The sequence below is a fragment of the Plodia interpunctella genome, chromosome 17, assembly GCF_027563975.2.
Source record: "Plodia interpunctella isolate USDA-ARS_2022_Savannah chromosome 17, ilPloInte3.2, whole genome shotgun sequence".
Lineage (NCBI taxonomy): Eukaryota > Metazoa > Arthropoda > Insecta > Lepidoptera > Pyralidae > Plodia > Plodia interpunctella.
Window position 1 is genome coordinate 2,122,759 of NC_071310.1, and position 24,616 is coordinate 2,147,374.

At 35.7% G+C, this 24,616-nt stretch overlaps 2 protein-coding genes across 3 annotated transcripts in view; one reads left to right on the plus strand and one right to left on the minus strand.

Annotated features, from left to right (window-relative positions):
• Positions 1 to 641: 641 nt before the first annotated feature.
• LOC128677115 (uncharacterized protein) overlaps positions 642 to 24,616 on the minus strand; it is a 53,724-nt gene continuing 29,749 nt past the window's right edge. Inside the window, exons 5-9 of one of the 2 annotated variants that reach the window (XM_053757740.1) lie at positions 20,163 to 20,368; positions 17,625 to 17,652; positions 16,394 to 16,478; positions 6,285 to 6,461; positions 642 to 5,955 (exon numbers count right to left, since the gene is read on the minus strand). In XM_053757740.1, coding sequence (XP_053613715.1) covers positions 5,744 to 5,955; positions 6,285 to 6,461; positions 16,394 to 16,478; positions 17,625 to 17,652; positions 20,163 to 20,368 — 708 coding nt within the window. In that variant the 3' untranslated portion in view covers positions 642 to 5,743. Of the gene's footprint in view, positions 5,956 to 6,284; positions 6,462 to 16,393; positions 16,479 to 17,624; positions 17,737 to 20,162; positions 20,369 to 24,616 lie in introns of both variants that reach the window. The other variant, XM_053757739.1, reaches the window with a different exon arrangement.
• On the plus strand, positions 6,682 to 7,688 carry LOC128677119 (putative ATP synthase subunit f, mitochondrial). Its single transcript, XM_053757745.2, has 3 exons — positions 6,682 to 6,905; positions 6,989 to 7,089; positions 7,500 to 7,688. Exons 1-3 carry the CDS (start codon positions 6,807 to 6,809, stop codon positions 7,621 to 7,623), a joined length of 324 nt encoding a protein of 107 aa, XP_053613720.1. The 5' UTR covers positions 6,682 to 6,806; the 3' UTR covers positions 7,624 to 7,688.

Consider the following 24,616-nt stretch of genomic DNA (forward strand, 5'->3'; position numbering starts at 1 on the left):
CTAGGTTCAGTGGCAAGAACTTTACCACTGCGCCACCGAGGTCGTCAATATGAATCTCCCTAATTTATAAAAGCGTGTCATTGCTGCATATCCATATAACAGTAAGTTGAAACGAAATCAGCACTTGCATACTGACATACTTGTAAACTTGTAAGTAGTACTAAAACGATGTAACTAAAAATTAGTTATAATTCATTACGACGAAATGTCGTGTGTGTGTGTGTGTGTGTGTGTGTGTGCGCGCGTTACCTCCCTTTTCTTGGTCTTTGGGACCATAGCCTAGTAGAAAGAAGAAATAGTATACATTTGAAAACATAGCCTGTTTAATCCAAATTTCATCAAAATAGGTCCAGCGATTTACCCGTGAAAGCGTGACAGACTGATCCGTATGCTTACATACATTATAAATGAAAGTCCTCTGTCGCGTTTGTCTGTTCGCGATAAACTCGAAAACTACTGCACGGATTTCATGCGTTCATTCATCACCAATGGATAGTGTGATTCCTGACGAAGGTTTAGGCATATAATTTATTATGTCTTTAGCGTTTTATGAGCGAAGCCAAGATGTATCGCCTGTTTACAATTTAGTATGGATGCAATGACCTCAAAATAAAACAACAAATATTATACCCAAAGGGCATTTATTTAAAAAAATTACATACAAACATTCATAATCGGTAATGAACGTCGCTATCGAATCGATACGTACACTCGCCAACTAGCTACGCACGCCTACTCGACTATTTTGTCCGATTCATCGACTATAGCTACTGTACGATTGACTATCGATTGACGTCACTGGTATTGTGAATTTAAAAAAAACAGAAATAAGTATGCCATATGGAAATTTTTCTTTACTTTATATAAATTTAAATTTTTCATAAAGACTGTTTTACATATAACCTCACTCATGTACTTACATATAACGTGTGCAAACATAATTGTTAACGTCATTAATAATTTTCATGCAATACCAGTGATTGTAATATAAATACCCACGCAGTTTTACCATGGACTTAATTGTACGAAGTACTTAGTAAATCCATAAGTTTTACATCATAATTTATGTGACAAGAGGTCTGCATCAAAATTTAAGTATATTCTTCAATGGTTCAGAATTTTTTAGTAAAAAAATTAGCCACTTATTCCAGTATTATATGCACCAAAAAGGGTAGCTTTTGTAAGTTTGCATAGGGGATAATCTACGGAACTACTTATCAGATTTCCAAAATTCTTTCACCATTATTCCTGAGTGACTTATGGTTTTTTTTATTCCGATATTCCCATGGGAACGAGGCCACGGGTTGAAGCTAGTAAATAATGAGGAAGGATGAAATAAATAAATCCATCCGCTTCCGGCAAACACTGATACTGCGCGGGTATTTGCAAAATACTCATAGTTCAACAAAGAAGCTTCCACGAAAGTATCAATTTCATTCTTATGTCAATAAATATTTGACTTTCTAGGGGTAAGTATACATTGGTGAATGTTTTTGATATCCAAAAAGTTCGCTCTTACTGACAGGAGAACATATACGCAATTTGTAATGACGACATACGCCCAAATATAAGAAGAAAACACGATACTTAGTAAGTTGTAATACATTACTTATTTGAATAAACAAGGCTTTTGCCTGTTCTTATCCCTCTGTTGGAAAATATAGTGAGAAGACGGGTAGATAGCACATTCACCAGTGCCTACGACCTAAATTAACACAGACGTGCCTTACAAAAATATGTCATCTCGACGAATCCAGCGTCCAACGTTTGCTGCCTATTATTAAATATAAATTATTTGTTTAAAGTTCAAATTATATTAGAATTTATACGTGTATATAACATTTTTTTTTTTCAATGACCAGCATAGAAATATGTATATATCTTTTTGTGTTACACACAATAAGTTTTCATATACAATATAAATTAATAAATAATTTTATGTAGCTTTTGATTTTGTGCGAGCTTTGATTCTTGGCCGTTTTGAAGAAGAGAAAGAGCCACTGTTTTCCATAGACTTCAATAAACGGGCCTTTTATTCGGCACAACATTTATTTGTTACGCGTGTGTTTACCTTCTGCATGTATTAAAGAGGAGATTATCCTTTAATCTTGAAGTTTTTTTTAAAGACTTCTTTGCAATTAGTACGATCATTCTAGGGACAGGAAAATATATGGACAGGAAAATGTGGCCAATTCAATTCTTGAAACAACCAAGTATAAATAGTCAATGAATTATAGCTATAAATTCATATTGTACAATAAAATAAAATTACCTAATTAGGCAGTTACCAAATTTGGTACATACAAAATTCTTTCATCAAAAAAATAAAGCAAATAGCATACAAAGTTCACCAAAACCGTTCTTCTTTCTCCAATAAAAGTACTATCGCGCTCACTAATTATTAAAGACTTCAGTAATTACTTTAATATCATAAATATTTACTTTACTACGACATATATGCTACATTGCAAGTTTCATTCAGATATTTTTTTCAGTTCCTTTATAATTCGTAAACTACTTACAATAGTTAAGTTACATAAATTATGTTTTTATATGAAATCTAGACGCTCGGCAGTGTCTCAAGCAAAGTTCACGATTTTTATTACAGTTTCTCTCATAAATAAGGCTACATTTTTTGCATAATTAATTAACTACAACTAAGTGCAGTCATTCATGTTTGGAGCACTTAGGTAATTATAAACATTGTTTTTTCAAAATATTTCTAAAATTAATAATGCCGTTCGTTAGCACTTTTTCGAAATTCCTTGCAATGTAGCTTTACTCGCGGGACAGGGACGCATAATTTAACCTTGCCTAGGGTACACACAACACAGGTATTTAGAGCTTTAAGTGCAAGTTTTATAGAGGTAGACAAGACAGTGAACAGTAGTTATCATATGTCGTTGTGAAATGTCCGCCAAGTTGAATATAGTTTATTTTATCAATATAATATTTTATATTGATAAAACAAATAAAGTTATGTAATAAGTTTATGAAATAATATTGGAAATTATGTACTTTAAATGTAATATTAATGTATGTATTTAATTTTTGATCAGTTCTCTTTGATTCGCGAAGATACTGATTATATTTTGAAACTTTTGCTGGAATATTATCGAGGTTCTATCTATCCAGTGAGGTTCAGATAGTGGGTTATAAGTGTTTGTAATAAATAGTGATATTTTCACTTACACTGAAGGCTCAGCTATAATAACTTTATAGGCAGTCTTTGGGTAGGTCGGAAGATTCATAGCAACTAGATATAATTTCATTAGATTGAATTTACAAATACACTTCTAAATATATAACGCCAAAATGTTGGTTAGGTTTAGGATAAACGACCTTTCAAAAACAATACTTCTAGTTTTCGAATTCTGAATATCGAACAATTACAACAATGGAGTCTTGACTCGCCTCTCTACCTACATTAGTCAAATTTTCGTAGTTATCTGAATAAAAAAATACTTGATTTTCACATTTATTGAACGCACCAATATATTTTTTTTCAAATTTATGTAGTTTCTAACATCAACATCAACAAAACATTTAACCAGTCTCAAGTAACTCAGCGTTTGTCTTTTACTTATAATAAAGAACAGCTTTTCTGCATTTCTTTTAACACTCAATTTGTATATAAAGTACTCATGTTATTTTGCAAATATTTTTTATTTTTTTCCGTGACAGATCAGTTTTATTTTTAAAAGGTCGTATAATAAGGGATTCACCATGGATCATCAGGCAACCAGGTTCTACCGACCACATCCACTACATTCTAACACCGATGCTTACATCTAATACACGAATCATCCACATATACGATTAACTATAATTATTTTTCCATCATAATTGGTGTCATTGGGGACAAGCGCATTTTACTTAAACACTATTAAAATTAAATCAAAATTTTGATGTACAGTCAAATACATAATTAATTGGTGTCCCAATATCTGCGATGCATTTTTAGTTTCTTTTTTTTATCGATGTGCAGTTATGGGGGGTGTAAATCAATTGCCACTTTTCTATTACCATTATAATTTTAAGAAAATATGTATTTAAAAATACACTACTTACATAATATTACAACGCTAAATAAAAATATATTTGTGCAGCCCGGTTACTCACGTGTTTGACTGTACTCAATGTGAAATGGGAATATAAGCTGAATTACCCTGGAAACATCGCGTAAATCTCTCGAAAACTTAATTTATAAGTCTCCAAAGACAACAAATTAATATTCCTCAAAATGTTTCATGTAGATGGAACAAACAAGGCTTTCCAACATTGTAATAATATCAACGCTTTCACACGTTTAAGTGCGATTTTATTACGATCGGATATATTGTGTACAAAATTATAAATTTTACAAAGGATACAAAAGATAACATTAAGAAAGTGAGATCTATGTCTAAATATAGGTTTCTGATAGGCCGTACGTGTAAATATAGTCATGGCTACACACATCTTTTTCTACAAATACAAATACGTCTATAGCATGCAACTAAGGCCTATACACTTCCCGATTTCTGGGTATCTGTCGGTGTATAATTATAAGGATGTATTATACCTGGAATTAATTATCCGAGACGTACGTACACCTGGAAATCGAGAAGCGGAAAGGGTTGTGGATCCCAAGTTTGGATTTAAATTTTATACTGTTCCATGTGTGGCATGACTTTATCGATAACAATTACTTGTATCACCTATATTGTATCACTATGTTAAAAGTTATTTTCACGGGAAGCTGACTTTAAGTAAGTCTTATCGGTAATGTCTTGCCAATCGTCAGAAAGATCATTTGTTCATGGTGAATTCAAACAGTGTTACAATATAGACAGTTACGCTGCCAAGTACAAAATTCATAAGATATTTTCAACGTTTGTAGAAGGTTTTTGTTGTTGGCACATCAGTTAAATTGCCAATCTTGGCGCACATTTTCTCCTCTAACATTGAGCAAACCGTCCGTATGCGATTGATGTGAAAATGTATGAAGAGATTCTACTTATCAATAGTTCGAAACAAGTTTATATATACGAAAAATAATTATTATTAATCAAGTTTTAATGTTGAATGATTCAAATAGATTCCTGAAACCTATATTCATGAAAGTGTTTGGAGACTACACAATCAAAACGATTGGTTTTCAAACTTCTATATACTTAAAGGTCGAAAGATTTGTCTATTTGAGATGTTTACTCAACAATTATGATTGATAAGTAGAATCAAATCTATGAACTCTTCGAATCAATGTGATTGAATGATTCAATATAGTATTAGTGCTGATTATAAAGTATTCTCATAAGCTCTTTATTTCAAAACACCACAAAATTACTAAAAATACACAATAAAATACTAAAAAGTGCCATATATTGTGATCGCAAATTCCATTTCCGAATGAAACAATTAATTGCCGGGTTAACGTTCAGTTGTACCTTACAAGGTACAAGTTATCTATACGTACTTGATGTTATTACCTACACCTCTATTCGTACGACTGTTATGTGTGTTGTGTATGCGACTACTTGCCACTAGATGTCGGTAGGTAGTCGTGTCGTGAAAGTCATGTCAAATGCCTTCACTTCGACTGAATAAAATCTGACACTAGTGTTAGTAATAACACACTCAAAAAGAAAAATACAACTGTTTTTGAGTTCGTTTTTAATATATATATTGAGCATTATCTAAATGTTTTTTTCACGGTATTAAATTTAATTAGTTACTTCAAAATCAGCACTATCAAAATCGTTTACATCATGAAGTCGCCACAGTCTACACCAAAGTCCCAGTCGTCTGATGTACCCGCTGCGTCATCGTATTCAGCTAACGCCTGGTCATACGCTGATGCCTCGTAGGCTGTGACTCCATCTAGCATGGAACAGGCTTGAGATACGTTGGTGTGGTGCATGATAGGCATCGCGTGTAGGGCAAAGTCATCGCCTTCTTGAGACCAGGTTAGACCTAAAAATTAGAAGAATATAGACCTGGATAAAACCGTTCTTTCTCATTAGGTATGTAATTCATTTATTCCAATTCCAAGAAAAAAATCGTGATTATTGTGGCCTTATCGTAATGGACGAAATGAGAAATACATTCCTCCTTGCCACAGGACAAGCTTGCAGCCTAGTGTGGAGCCTACTGGTAAATTATATTTGTATACGTGCAAGTTTATAAATAAATCATTCATTCAATTAATCAATCATTCAACCTTATTAAACTGGTTATAGTTAGGCAAAAACCTGAAACCTACCGCTTGTTGTTGCTACTGAACACATATCGCATATACTCACGTCCACTCCACACGCCGTTGGGCAGAGTCACCCATCCCCAGCCTTGTCCCCACGCGAGCTCGTGCCCCAGCTGCCCCGCCAGCGGTACTTGCCGTTTGATGACGGCGACCAATCCGCGCCCGTCCAGCGCGCCCACTGCTTGTCTGCTGCTTCTCGAGTACATCTCCGAGGACGTCGCTGCTGAAACAAAGTCAATATTTTGTATCAGATTTTGTCGTTTTGAGACTATTTCAAATATAAAAAACCTCGATAGTTTATAGCACTGTCGAGGTTAGACAGAGGCGTGGATTACATTCCTGTTCGATTCCAGAAAAATATTTCCAAAAATTTGTTAAACACGTAAAACCTACAATTGTATCTATTGTAATCTGTGTTTAAAAAATTAATATCTCTTTGTGTTATGTAGGATGTCAGATTGATTGACATTTTTTGATGTACATGTATACCAAATTCTACACGAAGACCACAAAAACTTATTGCGGTGAAATATTAAATTAAAAGACTTATTAGTATAGATTAGGTATGACTATCGGGGACTACCCTAAGGAGTACGATGCATCGAAGCACGGGCCTTACGACCCTGCGCGGTACTACGGCAAGGCTGACACTCCCTTTGGCCAGGTATTTTCTTAACAACATTTTCAACTGTGACTTCAAAGCCCAGGGTCCAGTGTTTGTAGACTAAATGAATGATATTGATCCAGGTAAAATTGGTGGAGCTCCCAGCTTGGTTCGCGCGGAGGAACAAGAGTCCCGCGGCATTTGCGGGCTTGTGTAGCCGCGCTTACTGGCGCTGGCAACACAGGTATCTACTTAATATGGCAGTATTATTCTTTATATAGCTCCCTAGTTCCCTAGTAATATATTTGTAGCGGTGTTGGTGCAATAGTTAAGACGCGAATGTGTTTTGAACAGGTTCGAATCCTATACGTGCCAAATGAGTTTGTATACCAATCTATGTATGTATAGTAGTTTTCATCGGTCGATGAAAACTACTTTCGGCGAAAGAAAACATCGTGAGGAAACTTGCATTCTGGTTGACCATTAACTTGGGTGTGAAATGGAGAAGGCAAAGGCAAACCACTCCAACAATTTCACATAATGACCACAACCGCAGATTTATATACCACGACCCTCAGCCTTGAGGAATACGCTTATGAAGAAGAGAATATTGTGCCCAAACTTATGTGTTGTCAACTCGTAAAATTGGTCCAGGTTCATGCAGCCGCGGAAGGTGGGCATGGCAGGGTTCTACCAGTCCCTGTTCGCCTGCATGACGTTCTTCTACGTCATCAACTACGCGAGGATCACCAGCCACAAGAATTACAAGTACCACTAACAAATTAATGCTTGATGTAACGTGGATTTGGATTTGTAAAATTTAATAAATGTTCCTTATAATAATATTTGTCGTAATTTTTGTGATTCCTATCGCAACAAAAAGGCCATATCTAGCGTAAAATATAATGACGCTAGTGAAAACTAAGAATTGATCTTAATAAATTATGATGTAAGTTAAATAGCGGCTTAAATTTGAAATTAATATATTCATTTGGAAAGCTATAGTTTTCACAGTATGTAGTCACAGGTATACATTAGTATACGTTTTCGGATTACCGAAAACGTGACCACTAAAATCTACATAGTACTTTTAACTTAGATTCATGTCTGAGAGAGGTTCATGACAAACTACGGCTTTAGCGCATGATACAAGACATTTTATAGGGTGGGCACTTCAAGAATAAATTACTCGTAGTCACACTGGTGAAACAAAACGGTAAGTTAAAAAATTAAGTTACCTCTAGAAACTTGGCCCAGTTTTGGTCAGACTGTAGCCCATATCTTATGTGTAACGAAGCGCACTTACCGGATGAAATCTCTGGTTTCGACCGCGTCATCCGCCGTATTAGATTGCTACGCAGATCCTCGGTAATTGCTGAGAAATCCTTCTCGTTTCCATGGAAATTACCTCATTTCATTACATAATAATAGAAGCCATTGCTTGCTTATATGCAAACTGTATTCCTTTCTCTCTCATCTGAACAAGTTCTTATCGACATCCACAGTTAACTTAAAATATATTAAAATTTGAATGCTGCCACCTCATATGTCAGTTATCTTTAGTGGTCTTCTTCTATGGCGGAAAGCACATGCTAGTAACGCCAATTTATGTGCAAAGAATGAAACCTAAACATACTTGAACTATTTTGGACTTAGACAAAGGATTCACACGACTTCAACGATTGAACTTATCAGTTGGACTAGGGAACGAACGGCCCCAGTCATCACAGAAGGTTTAAAAAGAAGTTGAACAGCTATACTAGGTCTTACTAGTTCAATATTTGAATTACGTGCTGGAACAAATGAAAAGGTAGAAAGTTGCCTACATCTATAAAATGCTCGGGATTAGTTTGTCAATGTCAGCTGGTCGGCGCACAAAGGGCGAACTTCATTGTGCACGATTCACGAGTACCTATTGCATGAACACGTGAATGTGTGTGTGCAAACCTGTCAACAGCTAGGATTGGCATTTTATTACATTTACATTCTTTCTTAACCCTTTCCCTGGTGTCATCTATTATCGATTTGAGAAAGTCACTTCTCAATACGATTGTCCTCTATAGTCAAATTGACAAAGATAATTTTATATAATACTCGAATTGATAAACAATTCTGTCTATACTAGTTACTAGCTGAAAATCAGCGCTATGGCTTCTGCCACAGCAACATGCTAAACTGGTCGCCTTTTCGAAAAAGTCTTATAAACTTAATTGTTATTTTTAAGTCGAGTTTAGTTTAGTTTATGTATTTTTTTGTCGAATATGTCGCTGTTTTATCGACTGATTTAAACATTAGAGGACTTCTAGACTTATTTTTTAGGCAAAGGCATCCCTTTCCATCTTCCAAAAATCTCTGAAGTAAGCAATGTAATGAAAACCATACTGGAAATCATCCAATATGATTCGTTTTAAAAAATCTAACTAGGTAGTTATATTTTTTAAAACTAATCAACTTGGATGATTTCCAAGACAGGTGTCTTGCTATCGAAAAATGCCGCGAAAATGGCATTGAAATCAGCTGTCCACAGGAGTGGACACGAAGGAAAATATCAAAAGGTATGTGAACTAGCTATAAAACAGTATCCACTCGGTTCGGAATTGCTTTGGCAAGTCAATGTCAGCAGCCCGCGTACAAAGACTCCATTGTACACGAGTCATGAACGACATGTTACACCCGAGTTTAAACCTGTCAGCTGCCGGGATCGGGAAGGTAAGTATTACATTTAGGCCATGTTTCATCACTTTCGAATTTTCTCTCTCTCTCACCTGTGCGTCTTCCAGGTTGCTTTTCAGACTCTGAGCGACTGGTGGTCGGAGCCCAGCGTCCTCTTTCCTTAGTCTCCACTTAGCACAGTCGTCGGCATCCGTGGTTTTCAGACCATTGGCACGCATTTCATCCCTGATATATGGTCAAATCCCTGATATGATTTGTCAATTAATATATAAATTATTAATATATCTAAGATTAAAATATCTAAGATTTGTGAAATACAATTTTTAACCACCGATGCAAAAAGAGGGGCTTAAGTTTAAAGCAAAAGCTAAATGGAAATAATTTAACAACCAGTGTAACTACATTTGCAATTGAACATATTATATCGAAGAACTTAGTAGCCCGACATAACACGTATAACTCTATTCTAAGGAGCAAACCTGTCGTGCCATCAATCAATTCCTATACCTAATTATAAAAAAAAATATCTAGGTGCTACTCAATCGTATTTTATGGATCAGTTATAGATTTTATTTTAGAATTTTTAAACGTACGCTACTCTTTGCGTTGGGGTTTGTTTTTGAATTTTGAATTAAATTTTTTTAACGGTATCTATTCAAAATACATAGCGATATGATTCATATTACATAGAACAGGGAGAGACAGACAGCTGGATGCGATGCGACTATGCTTTATACTACGTAGTAATATTATTATTCGGAGCCTAAGCACGTACTTACCTAATATATTATATTTTCACATCACAATTTCAGAAACATTTCAGTTCAGTTAAGACTTTCTTTATAGCAACCTCTAAATCCTTAGGAGCGCTGACTTCTGCCCTAAGCAGAGGCGGGGTTTTGGCCATTTTTCCCCCATTTTATTCGCAAAACGTCCGGCGCAAGCCCGTCTGTATGTTGGGTTTTACCTGGACTTTTTGGGAAGAAATTGATAAAATACTTGGCGAAATCCCATGTGTGCCTAACATTGTACTTTAAGCCGTCGACGGATTAACCCTGGAGTCTGGGCGGTAATTAATATAGATTTAAACAGATTGTCTTAGAATGGACACGCGGCACGCAGACCCTTATTTTAGTGGTTGTATTATTTGATCATTTCTAGAAACGACTACACTTTAGTCACAAGCAGGACGGATAATCCCGAATAGAATATTGCAAGGTATATATTTCAAGGTACTCGTATATTATAAATGCGAAAGTATAAATTTGTATATCTGTGTATTAGTTAGGCTTTCACTGCTAAACCGCTGGACTGATTTTGATGAAATTTAATATACATGTAAAACTATATAAAATATAAAAAATAAAATATAAAAATATATGTATATAATAAACTCCGTTCAAACATAGGTTACTTTTTTCAAAAATCGATTCGCAGATTTTAATGTTTTATGATAGCATGGAATATTGAACTACGAGTATTAGACACTATTGAGGTCGATTAGAGGAGCTTTAAAAATTTTAATTGTATTTTTTAATAAGTATTTGGGTATATTTTCAACCATAATCTTCAAGTATATTCACACATTAAATAATTTCGAATACGCAATGCGTCCAGCCGTGGAGGTAGTCTAAAACGGGACACGAGTCCCGTCTGAAAGGTCCCGTCTCGTCCCGCCCCAGCCGCTAGTTCGCAAACTCGTAATGGGGAATCTGTGTCGTCTAAACAAGGGCGGTGGCCAGGTGGCATAGACATACATATATGTAGATACTGCATCTTTATTCATATGAAAATACTATGTTTATAAATAAAGCCTACAAACAACAAATTTATTAACATGTTTAACTGCATACGTGTTTACATTTATACTGTAGGTACTTACAAATAAATTATGTGAACTGAAACCTCCAAGGAAATTATGTATTTAGTATTATAATTCGATACCAAAAGCTTTTTATCAGAAATCATCGTCTGCCTACCCTTATCCACTTTGTGGCTGTACAGCATGTCCGTCTCCACTACTCCCTGCCCAATCAATTTGTTGACAATCAGTTAGGCTCTTTATGTTAAATGTTCCACCAAAAACTGGATTGTTTTCCCTTTTCATTCGAGACCGAATGAAAAGGAAAAACAATCTCTAAACTTATTAAGTTGATTCGATTATTAACAAGCTAACAATTAAACTTCAATTTTCAGAAAGTTGGCTAACTTTCTGAAATGCCTTATAATGACAGACACCAAACATAAGAAGCTAAATATATAGCTTCTAACAAAAGCTTGTAAAAATAACTTCGCCAAGCTCCAAGCAACAATTCACGATATACTGAAAGCTCAACGCTTTAAAGCTTGTAAAACGAAATCGTCTTATTTATGACTCACTCCGCGTGGGGGGGCTTTGTTTAATGAGGGCTTTATGGGCCCAGATAATTACGAATGCGATGCGCTCCTAATTGGTGGAGTGGGGGTGGTTTAAACCTTCTTTCAGTACTACTATCACACCGAAGATTATAGTAGCTATTTGAGTATGTCTTTTCGAGTGTGTTGATTGCTAACACTAACCAATTTTAACTTAATACTTTTTTTAACTTAACAAATTTTATTCAAGTCTCCTAAAGGCATCTGACGTGATATTCACGACAACCTACCGTTTAGTGGCAAGTGATCGCTAACACACTAGTTAACTTAAACTGTCAATCAGTGTGCAGATTTCCTCACGGTGTCCTCATTGGTTCGCGGCGTCTCACTTCGAATCGATTCGATGGTGTGAAATGAAATGCAAACCCGCACTAACCCCTCTGAAATCCGGCTCAGACTGATTGGGAAAGAAGCAGCAATCGTTACGAGTGAGGGACTCGAGTGTCCTTACTGTACGTAGTACTCTTTATTAGACTGTGCTTAGATACTCACTTCAGATTCATCATTTCCTTATTCACGAAAATTATCTTCATTTCAAAGATCCTAATTAAATTTAAACAGCCAATATTTCCCGGTTCAAATGAAAAATGTCGGTAAATATTAATTACAATATTTTAATTACTTCCACTCGATTGTTTATCAGTCCGGTGCCGCGGATGTGACAGTTCGGAAATACAAACAGAACATATTTGATGGTACAGGTCTGTTCAAAAAACAGAAATTGGAATAGGGCAAAGGAAGGGCTATCGCTGACTAAAAATAAAATATAAATAAATACGAGTACATGGACAAATCACACAGATTGAGTTAGCTAATTAAGTTCGAGACTTAACTGACTCAACAATACTATATTTTATAAGATATTTATGTAGAAAAACATCAAAGACTTAGGTCAATCTGATGCCGGCTACAGCACTATCGCCGAACCCAGACAGATGTCGACGCGAATGCATGAATATTCCGTAGTTTGTGTGAGTGCTTTTTTACCTCAATGAAGAACCATAATAGCATGGTTTTTATGCCGAATTCGCTTATGTGCGGCGAAGTGTTGAACTGTTAACCCGATGATGTAGGTATAGCCGGCATGAAAAATATTTGTAAGTGTATTTTCTATTGTATTGTTATTTAAAATTCTGTGTAAATTTCGTTCTGATGAATATGTATTTTGGTATTGTCTGGCGTTTATCCTCAAATTGTGAAGCTGCTGTGGACAATAATTAGCGCGCCGAGAATCGGAATATATTTTACGCCTTAATCCTTTACAGGGTTGGACAGAACCTTGGGTTGTTAAACCCAGATGACGGTAATGTTAGCGTGCTTTTGCTCGATAGATGTTGCAAAATATTAATAATACATACAAAAGGGTGTGCGTTCTTTCTGCTAATAACCTCTATCAATGTCTGTATGCTCTAAACTTTATATTAAATTTAGTTAACTAGTAGAGTTCTGAGACTACCTAGACTTTGAGTTCTTAAAGTAGGCACTACAAAGTTAGCGAAAATAAATTAAGACACTACTACACATACGGAAACATACGTGAGACACTGACGAACTCCGTGGCGTAGTGGTCCCCATGACCAGGACCAGGAGTTCCTGGGCTCGATTCCCAGCGCGTGCAAATAATTGTACATGTTATCACAAAGTCTGCTGTTCCGGGTGTGTTGTGTCCGTTCCTGTATTGGTGTCAATTAGACCCCCGGTATAACCTTAGTGATTAGCGTTGCGTTTTATACATTCTTGCCGCAGCGTGGCGCTGCTATCTACTTAAATCTGAAGTCTAATGGTAAATTAACCCGCCCGCTACCCGTGCGACATAAACCAGGCTTTAGCTTTAATTCCGAGGCGTTGATACGGTTTACCAGTTAATTTACATACATTTGAGATATGCCCCGGGTACAGAACTTGAAATTAAGGCATTAGAGAATAACACTTATCTTCTGTCTTCCTCTCTCACATGAGCGCATACCAAGAACGTTATATACTCTTTTCAATGGTGTATTCTTCAGCTATATAAAGAGTCAGGGGCCAGGGAGAGAATAACATATTTTTGTTTACACGACAACCAAAACAATTTTTATATTTTCAGAGTTTTAAAAAAATGTTATACTTAAAAGGTAATAAAATTAATTTATTTGCTATAAGTCCGCTTTTGCGCTAATTTATGTTTGAATACCTAGTCATAATTTACGATACCTCTTTAAATGTTGCAATATATAGTTCATCTTTCATGTTTAACTACAGTTTTGTTTAACAATGAACTTTCATACAAATATTAATATTTTAAATAATAGAAGGCCAGTCTTGTTTTATTGTTGTTTTGTAAATTGGTTAAGTTAGACCATCGGCTATATAAATCTGAAAACCGCATCAAATTCCATCCAGAAATGCGCGAGCAGACAGAAATTTAAAAAAAAAATGTTTTGGCTTCTATTAGGCCCATAAAGATTATAATATATTTTTTAACATCTTTTAATCTCAAATTGGTTACATCTTACAATACAGAATCAGATAAGTACATACAGTTTGCCTGTAAAAAGTAGAATTTTCATTTTATTATTTAAATCATAACGAACTCCCGTTTTTTAACTTGCAATTTGATGTTTTATACGCTCTCAGTGTTGCCAGCCAAAAGCACCGTCATTTATTGTCTACTATTATTGTCTCTTTAATTAGACAGTTGATTTTTTTAGTCCTATTTAGTACTTTTCGTTAATATATGTATTGTGTTGGGCCCAAGTTGGCGATAAAATGCCGCGTTGTGGACACTTCTACTTTATCATTAAATATTCTGTCGCCGCGTTGTACTGGGACAGCATACCTAATATAATCTGTGGTATTGCGTGTCGGCGCGACACGAAATGCTAAACGGTAATTTCGTTATCTACCTACATGTTGGAAATTCTCGTTTATTGAAGGGAAATTACACTTATTTGTTTGAATTGATCTTGGATTTGCATTAAATAGTGTAGTATTTTATCAAAACTCTCCTATCGTAACTACTTATTTATTTATCAATTTATATACTAAAACTTACATAAGGTTCTAATTATTTCTACAGAAATTTCTTTCATAAATCTCGCGAATGAAAAATAAAAAAAAGTGAGGCGTTGTATATAAATGCGAAAGTAAGTTTGTATGTTCGTTTATTACCTCTTCACGCATTATGCACAAGCTTGAAATTATTATTCATTCAGGAAATAAAGACTTGGTTTATTAGACGGAGCCGCAGGCAAAAGGTGGCAAAAAATATATTAGTTTTCAGTTTAACGCAAATTTTCCTATTTAAATCAATCAATTTACGCGACCACGACCTGGACTAGACTGTGGCGACTATTTACCGTCAGGTGGACAGCGTGCCTGTTTGCACAGTAATTTAAAAAAGCTACGCAAAGACGTCAATCAATTATAGAGCCTTGTAGTAACAATAAAAATACATTTATAATTTTAATTCACCCAGGAAAAGTTGTTGCAAAAGTTAGCTTTTGTTTCCACGGCGAAATCTTTTGCAGATATCCAAAAATGGTAACTTCAGATTGTATAAACTTATGGCACGTAGGAATATCTATTACGCAACTATTACGTGAGTGGAATATCTAAACTCAGCTTAATTCTGAGTTTTCGCACGCTTAGTATTTTCCGGCAGTCGACTGTTGGAACTTTAGGAGATGTTCCCGGGTGTCGTTTTTACAAAAGTCATAATCGTGTCGGAATGGTTTTAGAGTAGCAGTGTACACTGTTGTTACTGGTATGAATGGAGAGCTATTGAAAAGCTATCGAAACACGATTGTGATATAACGTTAGCAGAATCGGCGCCCTGTACCTGATGTGACACGTCCCGAGGACGCGGGTCCCGACATGGACACATGTTGGGATCGGAGAGAAGTTTTCAGTTATTTTTAGAAAATATGAAAAAAGACGAACATTTTGTTTTCATTGTAATATTATTTCAATATTTTGGTAAATTTCACATTTGGTGAAAAACAGTTAAGTAATTATGATAGCCTTTGAAATATTTTCTTCGTTGCTGCTTTGGCTTCGAGTCTGGAGCATTTCCGGTCTGAAGTTGAGCGCAAAAGTTATTGTTGTCTATCAAATGACTAGGCTTCGTATCCCTTATTCACCTCGTACTACATCTCCTTGAGGATATGGATTAGCCTGTTCATACGCCACAGGACGGAACGACGACCTCGGTGGCGCAGTGGTAAAGTTCTTGCCACTGAACCGAGAGGTCCCGGGTTCGATCCCCGGTCGGGTCATAATGGAAAACGATCTTTTTCTGATTGGCCCGGGTCTTGGATGTTTATCTATATATGTATTTGTTATAAAATATAGTATCGTTGAGTTAGTATCCCATAACACAAGTCTCGAACTTACCTTGGGGCTAGCTCAATCTGTGTGGTTTGTTCTAATATATTTAATATATTTATTTAAATATTAGACCATAAAGTAGGAAGACTTACGTCTCACTCTCACGGTTGGTCTTTTGAACGCGGTGCGGAGATACGGCATCGACATCACCAGCTCAATGTGAGGCGGCGGCGGTAACTGCAACCAAACAGACAGACACATACTCATACACATATATACATGCCTTTTTCCCATGAGGGTGCACAGAGACTAGGGATTTCCGCTTGCCATTTTCATTCAACGTTCCTGTCGGAGGTCACCATTGCTATAGTTATAACATCCCTGTATGACACGACTCTTGGTATCTCCTTTGTCTGGTCTTGGCATACACATATAGACCAATAAAGCATTGTCATATTTATGATAATCCATGAGAAAAGGTATCTTGACATTTGGAAGGCGACGTAAATCATGCGCATCTAATAAAACTGTAAGTGGACTACTGTCTGTAAATAGAAGATGTTAAAAAAAATATTATAACGGGTTCTTTATGGGTCTAATAGAAGCCATAACAATTTTTTTAAAAATTTCTGTCTGTCTGTATGTTTGCTCGCGCATATCTGGATGGAATTTGATTCGATTTTCACAAATGTATAGCCGATGGTTTAACTTAAAATAGAGCCCGAGATATAGACATTAATAAGTTACAAGTGGAAGCACGTAATAAACGCGGACGAAGCCACGGGCATAAGCTAGCGTATATTAAAAATAAGCAAGCTTCCATAAGGTACCTTTTTTCGTTGAATGTTATGCCGGCTCCACACTGTCGCCGAACTCGGACACATGCCGACACGAATGCGTGAACATTGCGTAATTAGTGTCAATGCTTTTATTTACCGCAATGAAAAACCATATATAACGAATAAGCTAAAATTTTGCAAACTGTTCGATGGCAGTGTGGAGCCGGCATTATATTTGTGTCTTCATTGCACGACTTATACCAGAAAGACATTTTTCAGGTGAACCAAGTTTCACACTTTCAAACAAACTCGTCGGCTATATACAAAATAGTATAGATCCATTTCAGTTCTGTTATCTATACTATCTATACTATTATTATAAAGTGGTAAGCGTTTGTATGTTTTGGACGGGTAATCACTGAAACAACCGAAACGATTTCAAAAATTCTTTCACCATTAGACAGGTACATTATCCAAGATTTTATAGCAATCTTGGACCTGGCTATATTTTATCTCAAGATTCCCGCGGGAGCGAAGCCCCAGACAACATCTAGTTTATAATACACGAACCTAATAAAAAGAATTGATTACACTTAAAACTTACCGTTTTTGAAATTGCTTGCATCCATTCCCTTCGAGCGGCAAAAAAGAAAAATGAAACACACGTTGTAATTTTCTCTCGTAGACCGAGTTGTTCGTAGCTAATTGTTACGTGTCTACGAACGCAAGCATATGATAGGAAAAAATAATTATTTTAAAGCATTAAACACCATAATATATAAATATCAAATTGTGTTAATATAACATTATGTACACATATATAACAATGTATCAGCTATCTATAGAAGCGGTGGTGGTGGAACTGTGATCGAAAAGTCACAGGTTCAAAATCTACTCGTAGCACGTGAGTTTGTATACCAATCCAACTCATATATAGTAGTTTTAATAGACCGCCACTTGCTTCCGGCGAAGGAAAACATCTTGAAGAAACCTGCACACTATATGATTGTCTACTATATAGTATACTATATTGTCTATGCAACTAGATGTCATAAGAGTCATGTCAGATGCCCTTAGGCGATTTGGAAAAAATCGAACACCATTAATTATATAATAATAGCAATAACACATTCGAAAACAAAGAAAGATCTATCAAAATGTGATTGATTATCGAACATAGAAAAGTTCTCATCTATTAGCAATGTATATTATAATATTGGAAGCTACTTAGAACATATAGCGCACATATTACATTAGCTTATAAGCAATGAGTGATGAGAAACAGGAAAATTAATTTCCTTTCATTCAGCTCATTTCGACGACGTTGTTGCGTAATATATCTTATTACGTTATAATAGAGTTTATAATTGAAGTATCGAGTGAATGATCCTTGAATCATTAATTTCGTGTCAACGCTCGAGTCTTGGCGGGAGATCGGTCAAGTGATAACAAATTATAAATATTTTTGACACAAACTTGCTCCACTTTGCCATATTTATTAGTCCTGTCTCTGGTAATTGTCCCGAAAATAATGGTAACACAAAAATTTGCATTTTTCATTTGCAAAAAGTAACAATTAATTTGCTTTATTTTTAAAGAAAATTATTTCTGAAATATAATTTATATACAACAATGCTCTCAGCCTTCAGTCGGACAAGATCAACCATTTTGGTAGGAATTTATCGATATAGTAGACCTATATCGATAAATTCCTACCAAAATGGCCATTTTAGTAATATAGAAATAGACGAGTGGACGAAAGAGGAGGAGGCCTTTGCCCAACAGTAGGTAAAGGCCTCAGAAAAAAGGCAACCCATAATCCACAATCTAAATAAAAAAATCTATGTAACTCTGACAAAACACAATCGAGCGCAATATAAGTTTGCGGAGGGTTATTTATTTTTATTGTAAGTAATGTAAGTTATAACAGTATTTTTGTTTCGCGAAGAATTGTGAGATTCACACGCAAGTGTTCGCAAGTTCGTAACGACCGTGAGTTTATTATAAACTCGTTCCCATCCTTATCCTTTCGTCTGTCTGTGCGCGAACAACTCAAAATCTACGGAACTTCATGTACTACTGTACGGAATTTCATGCGATTTTTGCCAATACATAGTGTGATTCCTGAGTTTAGGTGTATTTTATTTATTATGTTTTTACTGGAGCGAAGCCGGGACAGGCCACTAGTTCTTTATAAGATTTTGAACGAGTTGGTTAATATTTTGAAAAAAAAATTGTTGCGCTCACTTTATTTTTTTTTCTCCTGTAATGACTTACAATACCTTTACCTTACTTAACAGTGATTTTACATTGTATTACAATATTACTACGTTTATGCACATCTGTTATTAATGTAAGATTTAGAACAAAGCCCTAACCATGTTTTCTGTATTGTCACATGTTTATATTGTTCATGTGCTTAATAAATAAATTTAAAATATATATATATATATATATATATATATATATACAGCCGCAGACATCTCAATAAAACTGTCACAACTCGAAGTCCCTAAAGAACGAATAGAACAAATGGTTCCGAAGGGAGGAAAGGCTCTTTTAGACTTTTTCAAATATATATTTTTGGAATACGGCTTTTAGTTCAACCTTTACTTAAGTTCAAGAGAAACCTATTTTTGAGAATCTACGGCTAGTATGCATTTATTTATAGCTTCAGCTAATGTCATAGTATGTCTTTTGAAATTTTAGGGTTATCGTTTATCGTTACGCGTTAACACATAAGTAACAATTTATTTGCTTTATTTTTAAAGAAAATTATTTCTAAAATATATTTATATATATCAATGCTCACAGCCTTCAGTCGGACATTTCAACAAGAAGTGGAAAAAACTAAATTCCTGGATAATGGGACTGGCATTTTTGTAAATATATGTATATAATTCTTATCCTTTTCTTTTGAATAGTTTGTTATTTTTAAAAAGTTTTATTTCTTTCTTAGATTAGTTGTAATTTAATGTAAAAAAAAATGTTATATTAAGATTGTTGTATACATAAATAATTTTCATTTTTAGGATCAAGGTTGCGGCCGTACAACGTACGCCCAGAAGTGGGCTCAGCAGTGGGCAGAAAATGTTTGAAATGATGATAAACGATCAGTGGGGAATAATGGGGATATAGTTACTTCATCTCAGCATCAGACTTGGCCAGCATCCAGACGACGTGTCCCGGATCCCTGCGGGACCCCAGCGCCATGAGCTGGGATAGCCGGGCGCCGGGGGGCAGTGTGGGCCTACGGGGCACTTGCCCCGTCCAGTTGGCGATTGCCAGCATCTCCGGGCTCTCCTTCACCAGGTACTTCTGAGTCGCCAGGTATTTGCCGGAGGCGTCCTGTTGGTGGAAACATTATGTTTTGAAATTATTTCATTAAATTTTAGACAATTAGCTTTTGCTTGCGGCTTCCGCCGCGTGGTTTTTTCACGTGTTTTTCTGGATAAAAAGATACACTATGTCCTTCACGGTACTTTAAACAATATGTATTCAAAATTTCAAGATTGGTTGAGCATATAACGCATGAAGAGGTAACAAACTTACTTTCGCATTTACAATATTAGTTAGGAAGTTAGGATGGCTTTTTAGAGTTTCGAAGTAAACAATTTATTTTTCTTATAACATGTAAAATATGTATGTCCCGTTAGTAGATCCACTTTTGTTTGATCTTCTCTAAAGAAAGAAAGAGAAGTGAATCGGAAAGAAAGAAAGACTCTTGATAACGATCTTCGAAGTCGTTTATTGAAATTCTGGTGATAAATATATAAAAAGGTACGTGCGCGTTTAATACCTGTACTATTGTGAGTATTATATAATCTGTGCTAGTATATTTTATATATTAAGAAATAACATACACGAAGCTTAATGAAGGATCAATGGAAAACGGTTTTTCATCCTGAATTTCCCCTAGCGAGTGAATTTTCAGTGAACGCACACACTGTTACTTTATAACCTAAACACAACCAAACTTAACTTGCAGGATGTTATTCATACTAACAGAGCAAGTTAGAAAAGCTCGTAAAAAGTGCTTAAACCAGACTCGCCACTATTCTAAAGACAAATTATGGTGTAATAAAAAGGGGAAAATAATGGATTATTAGCAGAAACACGCTTCCTTTGTGCTGTCTCCGAGCCCCATCCATCACTATGGTAACCATTATCTTCGGGACTCCGGTGTCGTGTAACTTTACACTTGCGAATGTTACAGTTACGTGTGGTTTACTGGGTATAACCCGACGGAATTGGATAGATTTTGCTTGCATGTGTTAAGCTAAGATATTGTGGCCATCTTAGTTTTTGAATGTTCACGAGATATCGAAGATCGTTCTTTATGTCTATACTAACTCAACGAGGGCAAACGAACTGTTTTGTATCACTTTTTAGCGTCATGTGTAACGGTACAACGGAATGAGACAAGTATAACGCTGAATATTCTGCCTTAGCATTTCATTGGTTCGATATGGATGTAGGTAGCTATGTATCGATGGGACGGTACTTGTGAATTTGGTTTAAAAATTGTAGCTCTGAACAACTAGAATTCTTTACCTATTCCCAAAGAGATCAAAGAAGATCATCCAAAGCGAACCTTTTGTATTACACGTAACTCAGAAACAATAACATCAAATATTCAAACAGTTTTTCTTTAGTTTGCGAAGAATGCGAGATGGCTGGCGACTAATGTGGCGTAGCTGTCGGGGGGCTGAATGGCACGCTCAGGGGGTTTTGGCCTTCGAGTAATATATCATTTATATTACTCGAAGTCCAAAACCAAAAAATCACGATTCCGTACATCGAAATGTAAAAACGAAGTCCTTTTAATATCACTGTTTATATAACAAAGAATAAAACTTAAAAAGCTCACAGTTACATACCTGCCGCAGGGTCAACTTGGGGTTTAGAGAATGTAATACATTCGGATTCGGTCTATCTGTTATCTTGATGACAATGATGAGTAACCTCACCATGTTACACTTAATTTTACAAATAAAAATCTTAGTTGTAAGAAAAATCTAGTCTTGAGTATGAATTACACAAGTAATTAGAATATTTATTGATCATATTTTCTTGTAAGAAAATAACCAATAAATAAATGTGACGAAACTTGAACAAATATGTTGGGGTGGGGCCCCTGATTTTTTTTATATCAGGTCCTATACTAATTTAGCTACGCCACTGGCGACTTGCGTGTTTTGTACGCGGCCTTGGCGAGTTTCAGCAGTCCGGAATAGTTCGGAAGGTCATTAGGGAAGAAAACAGGTGAGATGAAAACTAATTGGAAAACTTCTGACTATCACTTAAATGTGCTGTGTCAACTGTGTAACTGTTTTGTCGAACGTTCGCCGCAAACTCCTAATTAAGTTACAGAAACAACGTTCAACAAAAACCAGCGAATATTTTACTTATACCAAGCAAGTTGGCGAAAGAAGAAAAACATACATACAAACTTTATCACGTCTTTATTATTTACAATTTGCGAGGCAAGTTAACCCTTATTGATAAGATAAATCACCAATAAAGAATGTCGACATAAGCTTGGGCCAATAAAAATAAATTATAAAAACATTTTATTCAACTGTTTCTTAATCAACTCATTCCTATTGTTTGGTCATTTATCATTTATTATTACTTCCAAAGTAGATTAGGGATCAAACAGAATGCGGTTTGGGATAATTAAACCATTTTATAGAAAATTGTTAAAAACAAAATTCCGACGAAACGAAATATGAAACACGTGTCGCAATAATGAAAAGGCTTCCGTTTTATGTCAAGGGATCTATATTCAATTAAGCTCCATTTTAACGTCAGACTAAAACTAACAAAGGCATACAATCAGTTATCTCGTCTGGAGCCTGCTACCTCAAACTGAAAACGTCATTTATCTGAAAGACCTTCGTTTCCAATAAAGTAAAGGTGCTTGCACTTAGCAGGCGTTGTTGCATAACGTTTTTAAACATAAATATTAATTTTAAAAATTAAGGAACGCCCGACACCAAAGTTGCTGGCATCAGACATCTGTTAAAAAAGTGCTGACGGTTTCCAAACGTCTGAACACACACATTTTGCAAACATATCTAATGCTCCACACTGTCGACAAAGAGTTCCCCGAATTCAGTATACATTGTTCATCGTTCATTGCGGTAAATAAAAGCACTATAAAGCACTTCGCAATGTACGCGCATTCCCGTCGGCATCTGTGTGAGTTGGGCGACAGTGTGGGAATCCTCGATTAAATTATGTTTCAAATTAAAGCGAAAAATATCGGCAAATGTGAGACCTGTACATAGTCTACCATATAAATTGGCCAATATAAGTAGTGGAGCTGACCTAGTGCCTAAGTTCTTTTGGATGTTTGCTCCCCCCTTAGTGATAAGGTTAACCCTTTGTGTAGTAAATGGGCCATAAAATCTCCGATACCTTGAGATAAGTAAATTAACCCACTAACTTCTATACCGTCTTAGATAAAATGGAACTATGCGGATATTTTTGTATAAAATGTGATAATATACTTACTTTGTGGAGACATCTCTGGTGCTTTTATATAAGCACTTAAGTCTACGACCCGTTTATGCTATTTTCCGTATGTATTCGTTCAATGACACGAGCAGTGACAGCGCGAGTAACCTATTCACCATGGAATTAGTAAGTACCAACCTACTAATTCTATGCTATTTACATATCGAGCTGCCCACTATTCAATTTCAATTTCACACATCAACTGATAAATTATTTCTAGACAGCCTATGGATTGTGGTCCATATTTTAGGTGTTCTTTAAACCCTTAATCCCGGTAAAAAACACATGCTTTGGCATAGCTTTATATACAACTTTATGTAGAGTTAACACAGGAAATGAATTTGAAAAGCTGAAATAAATTAAGAGGCTTGTGCCGGTCTATCGATGTAAATTCCGGCGCCGAACATCGAGTGCTCTTGATAACATCATTATCAGGCTTATTTTTCATACACATCCAACGGCGTAACTATCTGTCTGACGCCCGCGGCTAATTCATCGGATCGGACCCCGCTACGATAATGTAGTACAATAATTTTAGGTCAAATAAATTAATTCTATCAAAAACGCAGGCGTCTTAAACATTATATTTTTTTAAAATTCGGCTGTGATTTTACAACCGGCAGCCTGCTTGATGTCTAGGCTGTGTGACCCTTAGTCGCATCGTACGACTGATTGATTATGATTATGGAGATTAAGATTTGGCCCTATTCTAGGGCGGAACAGCACGCCACGATATTCTTATCCTTACATATTATAAAACATCGTATTCTGCCGTGTTTCTCTGTCCGTCTGTTCCTGAAGAAGGTTTAGGTGTATAATTTATGATGTTTTAAATCGAGCGAAGCCAGGACCTGTTGCTAGTAATATTATAATAACAAAATAATATTGAATTCATAATTAATACATTTTACGAAATTTCATAATAAACGTATAGTCCATTTTTGCTTACGCCCGGCCTCAAGGCTCGAGGCCCCTTTACGGTGGCGGCCCGGGGCATTATGCCCGCTCTGCCACTCATTGTTACGCCTCAGTAGCCATCATCAATATGACAATAGGTAATCTCTTTAATCTTGC